Genomic DNA, 9,298 nt, shown 5'->3' with positions numbered 1-9,298 from the left:
ATTTTCTGATTTATTGTAGAGATGAGGTCTCGCTGCCCAGGCAGGTCTCGAACCCACGGGCTCAGGCAATCCACTCACCTCAGCCTCCCAAAGGCGTGGGATTACAGGCTGAGCCACTGAGCCTGGCTGGCATGGCTGGTTTTATAGCAGAGAAGACAAATTATGAAATATCTCCTTTACAAGTGCCAGGTAATCACCAGTGAAGGACACACTAACCTCTAAGTTGTCACAGTGCCATTAATTCTCCCATGAATGCATCCACCATTCCTGTGCTGGTTCATGCTTGGACTGGCACAGGATGCAAGCATGTGATCTGCTCATAGATCCGAGAGCTGCTTGGGTCCCCTCCACCACCACTGCCTCTACCCCTTGACAACAAGCCTCCCCGCACATTCACATCTTAGATCACCGCACAGACCCTATAATTATCCTCCCTCAGGCGTACAATGTGCATTGCAAGGGGATTCATGTCTGTTCACTGAACTTGCGTTTCTCTCATGTCACGCTTACATCCAGCCACACCTGCACCTCCTCACCAGCAGCTGTTGGAAACGCGCACTTTTTAATTTCTGCTTTATGCCAAGCTCTTTTTTTTATTTTTTAAAATTTATTTATTTCAATAGCTTTAGGGTTTTTGGTTACATGGATGCTTTGTATAGTGGTGAAGCAGTCTGGGCTTTAACTGTACCCATCACTCCACCTGTGCACATGGTATCTGATAGGTGATTTTTCATCCCTACCCTCTTCCCCCTCCCCCTTCTGAGTCTTCAGTGTCCATTATGCCATTCTCTACACCCTTGCAGACCCTTAGCTTAGTTCCCACTTATAAGTGAGAACTGGCAGTGTTTGGTTTTCCATTACTGCCTTAGTTCACTTAGGATGATGTTCTCCAATTCCAGCCAGGTTGCTGCAATAGACATTATTTCATTCCTTTTTGTGACTGAGTAGTATTGGTATATTTATACCACATTTTCAGTATCCACTGATCAGCTGATGGGAAGGCCAAGCTCTCAAATGTGAGCAGCTTGCAAGCACACTTCAGCCCTTATGGTGGTACCCAGGAATCCCTCAACTGTCCTTTGTCTCAGTCTACACTGTACAGAGTTAGAGCCTACCACAGAAAATGGGCCTGTGTGACACTGGGAAGGAAATCAGGTGATGATAGGTGTCACCCTGCTCTGTACCCCCTACCCACGACCCCACTCATCTCCATGGGCTTGTGTGTGAAGCCCTGGCCAGCTGGTATTTTAACTGATGGCATTTCTGCTATTTTTTGTCCTGTCATCTGACTGTAGACTAACTCAGAAGAAAGATGGCTGTTGACGACCACAGGTGGCCCACCCCCACTCCCAGCTTATAGCATACCTGTAGCTGCTATGATTCCAAAAGTTATCTGGGTGGGACTCAAAGGTAGGTCTCCCGGGAAACCAGAGAGGCCTACGCTAGAGCCTCTCAGTCTATAGGGCCCATCTTAAGCCTGGGAGTTTTGGGGGCCCTAAGCATTTATATTTGGTACTTTTACAATTTTTCCTTGAGGTGTATTCCCAAAATTGCACAGGCATTGAGCCCAGAAATTCCGGGTCCTGGTATGGCCTATAGCTCGAAGATGGCACTTCTGTGGAGAGGAAGCAAGCCCTGTCCTGGGGTTGATGGCAACACAAAATCCATTCTCACTAATGGCATAGTATGAGACTTTGGCAGCTCAGTGAGAGCTTGTGTTCTGACTGGCAGCAAATGTTTACGGTGACCCCAGACTCTGGTCCAGGCATGTCCAAGGACCCTCCACTCACAAGTGTAAAGCAGGTCTCATATCAGCTGAAAACCAAGTCAGCAGGTTCACCTGGGAGCCACATGTGTGAGGCTTAGGCTGTGGCACTAAGCGAAAGAGACACTCAGAGGCTGCCTGCCAATGTGAGGGGACCAACAACACCTCCTGGGTCAGTCAGGGAGGTTACACAAAGCCCTCTTGCCCTGGAAAAATGATGGCACTCCATGGTTTAAAATCACCACAGCACCGTAAGCATATGGACGTGCAAAGTGTTTTTTTTCTCTGCACAGTCTTCCATATTACAAGTATGAGAATTCAGTCATCCAGTCATTCATTCAGCAGCACTTACTGATCATTTGCTGTGTGTACAATACTATTCTAGATATTGGGAATGATGCCATATATAAGACAGACAAGAATCCTGCCCTCAAGGATCTTAGATCTCCTTGGAGAAATGGATGACAGGCAAGATAAATTCGTAAAACATAGAACATCAAACAGTGGAAAATGCTGAGAACCAGGGCGAATAGAGAGTGCCTGAAGGGGTGGAGGCTAAACTGGAAGCATGGGATGGTGCCCTTCTGCCAGCACTGCCTCCTGAGGAATGGGCCTTCCAGAGATAGCTACCAGCGCAGGGAGGGGCAGCCCTGGAAGCAGGACAAATGCCACAGGCAGGAGAGCATCTGTGGCTCCAGACAAGTTCCTGCAGCCACCTGACAGGCCCCTCACAGTCACAGAAGTGAAATCCTGCAGTGAGGAGTGGGAGGTGGGTCCTCTGGGTGAACTGATTCGGGAAGGCAGAGGACATGGGATAGGGAAGAAGAGACCTGCCATCTGGAAAGGGAGGCACCAGGCCCCCAAACAAGAGGGAGAACCCTGGCTTTCCAGCATATGAGGAAAGAAGCAGGCATAGGCCCAGTGGCAGCATAGGCCTCTCCACACGGTCTGATACCCACACACACCTGGGATGCCCATATACGCCTGGGACACACACACATGCCCAGACACCTACACATGCCTGGGACACACACACACGTCAGGGACACGCCACATGCCCAGGATAGGCACACACATTGTGTCACCCACACATGCCTGAGACAAATCACACATGCCCAAGACAGCCCACATATGCCCAGGATACCTCACACGTGCCCAGGACACCCCATGCATGCCTGGGACACCCCACATATGCCCGGGACATATATACACATGCCGTGACACCCACATATGCCCAAGGCATCCCACACACACCCAGGATACCAACATATGCCTGGGACACCTCACACATGCCCAGGAAACCCCACACAAATGCAGCATACCCCACACATACCCAGGACAGTCCACACATGCCCAGATACCTACACATGCCCAGGACTTCCCACACATGCCTGAGACACCCCACAAATTCCCGGGTCGCCCCACACATACCCGGGTCATCCTACACATGCCCAGGACACCCCCCACATGCTCGGGAAACACACACACCCAGAACACCACACACATGCCCAGAACACCCACACATGCCTGGTGACCACATACACACATATACCTGGGACACCCCGCACACACCCAGGACATCCACACATGCCCAGGACACTCCAAACATGCCCTGAGCCTCCTGACACACACCCAGGTCTCTCCACAGGCCCAGGACATCCCACACATGCCTGAGCCACTCCCTCACACCTGGGCCACCCTACATACGGGGCCACCTCTTACAGGCAAAATCCCAGGGCCTGGCAGGAGCATCTCATCTTGGTCTCTGCAAAGAAGCTTCCCTGCCCATGCCTTGTTAAATTGAAATTCCTTTTCCTTTCATAAGAAAATCACTAAGTTGTGATTAGTGACAAAGGGTCCACATGCAGATGCCTGAAGTGCATGAAGACAGGGTCTCAGGCACCGTTTCAGCCTGGAGTCGTGCATTTTGATGGGTATGGGGATCTTGAGAACTTCCTTACGAGGTCTGTCACATGGATCTTGCTCTGCAGCCTCAGAGCCAGTGGGCCCTGTCTCCACCTCTGGCTGGGACAAACCAAGCAGTGCCTCCAAGTAGGTCTGTCACAGGGACAGCAGCAGGGAGGCCCCAGGGAGGAGAGAACAGGTGCCAAGGTCGACATCACCAGCCTCCTCAGTGCTTGGGCCACACTGGCTCTGGCAAATCTACATCAAGGTGGGAATTCACGACTCACAGATGGGATGCAAAGGGCGTTGAAGGAGAAGACTCTGAGCTGTAACCCCTTCCCTGACATCTGCCCCCAGACATCACAATGTGCCCCTGCTTACAAGTGAGTACCCTTGCCCCTCACCTCCCAGCATGTCCCATGTCTCCTGAGGACAGCTGTCCTCTCCCATTCTCCCTGAGTCCTCAGAGGACACCACCCCCTCCCATTCTCCCTGAGTCCCCTGACTGACACCATCCTCTCCCATTCCCTCCAAGTCCCCTGTGGACACCAGTCCTGTATCTCCCGAGGATACCTGTCCTCTCCCAGTTCTCCCTGAATCCCCCAAGGACACCTGCCCTCTCCCAGTGCTCCCTGAGTCCCCTGAGGACACCTGTCCTCTCTCATTCTTCCCAAGTCCCCCGAGGACACCAGCCCTCTCCCAGCTCTCCTTGAGTCCCCTGAGGACACTGTCCTCACCCAGTTCTCTGGCAGGCATGATCCCTTGGGGCTGGCTCCACAAAGGGGCTGAGCTCCAGAGCACCCTGGTCTTCTCTCTGAATGACCCCTTTTCACTGTCACTGGCCCCTGAGACTGATCGTGTGCTGCCTGCAGCCTTACATATAACCACAGGCCACCGAACCCAAGCCCTTCTTGTCTTTATTCCTGAAATCCAGCCCTGCACTCCAGTCACCCAACAGGCACCAGCAGCACTGGAATAAATCCACCTGCAGCCCAGGGTCAGGTCACTCTGTTCCTGACAGCCTCAGCTATGCCCACCCAAGCCTACCAAACGTCTAAAGCACACTGATGGCAGCTCTGAACAGTGACTTCTAGAGCCTTCCATGGTGGTGTTACTATGGGGAGGTGAGGAAGACAGGTCATAGGATGCAGATTCCAGGGAGCAGGAAAGACTCAGCTGCGGGGTTCCATTTTCCTTGTGGCTCAACACACAAGGCCAAGCTGGTCAGATCGTGGCTCCTTCCAGCACACGGGACAGGTCACCCTGCACCACACTCTCAGGTGAGGAAAGGGCCTTCCCAGTCTCCAGCAAGTGGGAGATGGCTCAGCTGGAATGGCCCCCAAATGATTTCCCCAAAATCATATGTAACTATAAACCAAGGGTACTCTTGGATTCCGCTTTTGTGAAAGAGAGACCCACTTATGAGAAGGGAGGACAGAAGATCACAGTGGACACCAGCTCTGCCTAGGGTGTGCCAAAGGCCCCATTAATCCCCAAATGTTCGCTATTGTTCAGTGAGGTCCATAACAGAGGTCAACTGCATCGACAAGATGTCAATATCATGACTGTGATAGGCTCTTTTCTCTCATGCCAATGGGACGTTTGGGGGAAGGTTTAAAAGTATTTGGGGCAAAGGACATGCCGATCCAATGGGGCATCATCCAAGATGTTGAAGAAGTGGAATGTGGTCCATCTGCAAAGTTTTTGTCTAGATGGAACACATAAAATAATATGTATCATAATATACAAAATGGGCATTGCCATGGCATTCACCTTCACGATGGAGCATATTTCTTTAAGTTAGAAAGAAATCACCCAGATAACACCTGCTCATTACCCTGTGGACATAGGTTCAGAGGCTTCAGAAAAGGCTCCTTGGCTGGTGGAAATGGTTAACAGCAAAGCACACCACCTCTCAGGGTCTACAGACATAAGGACAGAAGCCCACAGGCTAAAGTAGGTGAAGACATGGCACCGAGGCCATTTAAGTCACTTGCGAATGTACCGTAACACAACGTCCTCCTTGCAAGTGAGAGGAGAGGAGTGAGATGACGAACAGACTTTCATCTGTTAAAATCCTGTGCTTTTGCCCTGAGTACTTCTTTGCCCTGAGAATCGCCCGATAGCAGCCCCAACAGGGGTTGGAAACGCCGGAAATGCCCAAGTCGGTCTACAGAAGCCTCCTCCACTGAGGCTTCTGTCACCCTGTGGATGTAACCAGGAGCCCCAGCCCCACGGTGGGAGACTGCAGGATGCCACACAAGTGGAAAGGATGGTCACCCTCCTCTGTACAGAATACTCAGGAGTGGGAACTGCACACCCCAGGGAGTCACACCTGAAGCACTTGTTTGGTTTTTATTGTATGTACCCATGGGTACCATGAGCTACTTGGATGCATGCACATGGCGAGGAATGATGGCATCAAACCCATGAACATCCACCATTCACACACGGACCATTTCTCATGTGAGAACATCTGACATCTCAATTTCAGGCAGGCAGGGCACTATTTCTAGCCATGGTCACCAGCTGTGCAAGGTCTCCAGAGCTCACCCTTCCCATCTAGCTGAGACCTTGCGCCCTCGGCCAACATCTCCCTGCCACCCCTCCCCGCCCCAGCCCCCTACTCTCAACTTTTCAGAATCCACAATAAGAGAGATCACGTCGTATGTGTCTTTCTGTGCCTGGTTTATTCTACTCAACAAAATGTCCTCTGTGTGTTCACAAGTGACAGGATTTCTGAAGATGCTTGTTTAAGAGACAGTCTTTACAACTGATTTGGAATAGGAGCCTGGAATCTACATTCTTACTAAGCTTTCCAGCTATCATCATGACGCCAGTAGTCATGGCCACTGGCTCAGTGTCCACTGCCATGTATCTGACTTAGCACCCCACTCACCTGGTGGACTCCCATGTCCTGCTGCGGCCGTGGCAATTGCAAACGCAGAGGCAGGTGACACAGAGCAATGGGCATTGTCAGCCGTCTGTCCTGGTTGTTTAAAAAGAAAGGACATGCAGTGGTGAGGAATGGATAGCATTTGTAGTGAAAAAACTTGTTTTTACCCCTGCCCTGGAGGGCAGCGTGGGTTAAATGCCTTGTCTGATCCTTGTGACCAGGCAAATGAGTTGTGTATCTGTGGGTCCACTTGCTGGGTAAGCAAAGTGTGGATGTGGATGCTCACAACGGCTGGTGCACAGCAGCCACAAGGCAGAAACAAACATGTGCCTATCAGCTGACAACATGATTAGCAAAAACACAGGAAGCTTATTCAGCCACAAAAAGGATGAAGTCATGACACAGGCAACAACATAAGTGAACTGGGGAAATATCGTGCTTGGGGAGACACCAGACATGACAGGTCACAAATTGTATGGTTTTCTTTTTATGAAATGTCCAGGATGGGCAGATCAATGGAGAAAGCAGGCTTATGGTGGCCAGGGTTGGAGAGCCAGGTATGGGGAGTGACTCGTGGTGGCCAGGGCTGGGGGAAGAGGTATAAGGAGTGACTATTGATGGCTAGGGCTAAGGGGACAGGTGTGGGGAGTGACGCATGGTGGCTAAGGCAAAGGGGACAGGCACAGGGAGTGACCGCTGCAGGGGCCAAGGTTTCTCTTAAGGTGATAAAAATTAAATAGAGGTTGTGGTGCCTAACCTTGTAAATATATAAGAATGACTGAATTTTGTGCTTTAAAAGGGTCGATTGTATGACATACGAACTATATCTCAATACAAAAAATAGTTTATGAAAAAGACACACCATCCTGTTGGTGACAGGATCTCCTTCTCACAGCACCTCCAGGCAGGATGGGCTCATGAGGGGAGCCTCACCTCCAACCATGCCTCTACATGGTGCCTGGCCACACAGGGCCAACCTCACTAGCTTCCCTGCTCGGGCTCTGGTGAGCACGGTTCACTGCGACTCTGAGCTGGGGGTGTTCCTTACTTGGCCCTAACATCGCACAGTCATGCTTAGAATAAATAAACACACAAATGAGGGTCCAACGCTGCCAACGGCCCTTTTGAGTGCATACCCTGGCTTCTGCTTTCCCTTCCTGCAGAGTCTACTCCAGGCTTGGGATAAGTGGCAGAGGCAGCCACCAGACTGCTTCAGCAGTCAGGGAGAAGACATAGGACAGCCCCCAAAGGAGGCTCTGTGTTTTCACAGGTTTCAACCTCCTTCCTGAGCCTCCCTGTATCTATGATTCAGTCATGGCGGGAAAGAAACAATGAACTCAGTCAATCCAAAAACAGGATGATAAGGACTTCCAGATGACCCTCGTGTGAATTAGAATGTTACGTGTGAATGTGAACAGATGAGAGGGCATGGAGCAGAGCTCTAATAATAGCACCAAGGATAACAGAACTGATGCTCTCCTTGAAGGTCTCATCTCCTGGCCTTGGTGCCTAACCTGGTGACTGTGGACTTGAGGGGTCTGTCTTAGGTGACAATGTCAAGGGAGTTGCCAAGACTGTACTGACTGAAGTTCTGTGAGCAATGGAGGGATCTGACTGGGCCCGTAGCTACCCTGTGACAAGCTGGGAAGTTCTCACCATCACCTGTATTTACCAGAACCACCCATGGCAGAGTGACCCACAGCAGGCCAGGGTTGGAAGCCCCAAGAGCTGGCGTCTATCAGGGAAAATTGGACAACAGCCTTGCCCAGACCCCTCTGCCGCTCTCGGAGCTGATGTCGCTGACAATGCTTCCACTGAGCAGGAGGCCACAGACGGACACAGACAGCTCCCTGGAAACACATACTCTGTCCCTTGTAACCCACTGGAGGCATAAGCGCAAGGGTCAAAAATGCCTTCATAGCTCACTCAGGGCATGCAGGGTGAACCTAGCTTTACAACTGTGTAATATTCTTTTCTGGCTTGAAATAATTGCCTTGAGAAGAAAGAGGCAAACATTTCAAAGCCACTGTCACTTGGACGGATTTAACTGAGCAGTGGGGAGAACGAGGAGATAATCAAAAGATTTTACCTTCTGCTGGGATTGATTTTCTCCAACTAGAGGACATTTGCTGTATTCCAAAACAAATTAGTGGCGATACTTTACAATTTTCCTAACTATATATTGAGAAAATTTCTCGATTTTTCTCAAGAAAATAGCCAGTTTCTACCCCCTAGCAATAATGGTGGCCATGGCCCTATGCAATGGACCTTATTTTAGATGAAACAGTATTGTTTATTAACAAGGCATCCTAAATCCCAGTGTTCCCGGTGAGTCTGTCTACACAAACCACGTCGGTAATCATGGGAAGGTCACAGCACTGGGGAATGTTCTGTTAGAGCCACACTTCTAGTCATCTAAGGACGAGCCTGTGGATTCACATCACTCACAAAGTGAGCACAAGGATGGGACCAAACAGGCACTGCCTGGACCAGGTCATATGCTCTGGTCATTAATGCCCCCCTGCTTGTCATCCCTTGGTGCCCATGAGGGGCTGGTTCCAGGACCTCCTTTGGATCCAAGGTCCTCAGGTGTTCAAGTCCCTGGTGTAAGATGGTGTGGTACTTACATAAACCTGCAACAACCTCTGTGTACCTTAAGTCACCTCCAAATTATTTATGGGACCACATAGATGCCATGGAAACAGTGGTTACACTGTGTTGTTTAGGAAATA

At 50.5% G+C, this 9,298-nt stretch overlaps 1 protein-coding gene across 1 annotated transcript in view; it reads right to left on the bottom strand.

Moving 5' to 3' along the window:
- RASGRF2 (Ras protein specific guanine nucleotide releasing factor 2) overlaps positions 1–9,298 on the bottom strand; it is a gene marked incomplete at its 3' end in the record, with an annotated part of 110,412 nt that overhangs the window by 30,618 nt on the left and 70,496 nt on the right. Inside the window, exon 17 of the mRNA XM_008060606.1 lies at positions 6,570–6,659. Coding sequence (XP_008058797.1) covers positions 6,570–6,659 — 90 coding nt within the window. The remainder of the gene's footprint in view (positions 1–6,569; positions 6,660–9,298) is intronic.

This window comes from Carlito syrichta, unplaced genomic scaffold (assembly GCF_000164805.1).
Source record: "Carlito syrichta isolate Samal-C Ts95f unplaced genomic scaffold, Tarsius_syrichta-2.0.1 Scaffold304668, whole genome shotgun sequence".
In the NCBI taxonomy this organism is placed as follows: domain Eukaryota; kingdom Metazoa; phylum Chordata; class Mammalia; order Primates; family Tarsiidae; genus Carlito; species Carlito syrichta.
The sequence above is the reverse complement of the archived record's forward strand: the minus strand, read 5'-3'. Positions and strand labels throughout refer to the sequence as shown.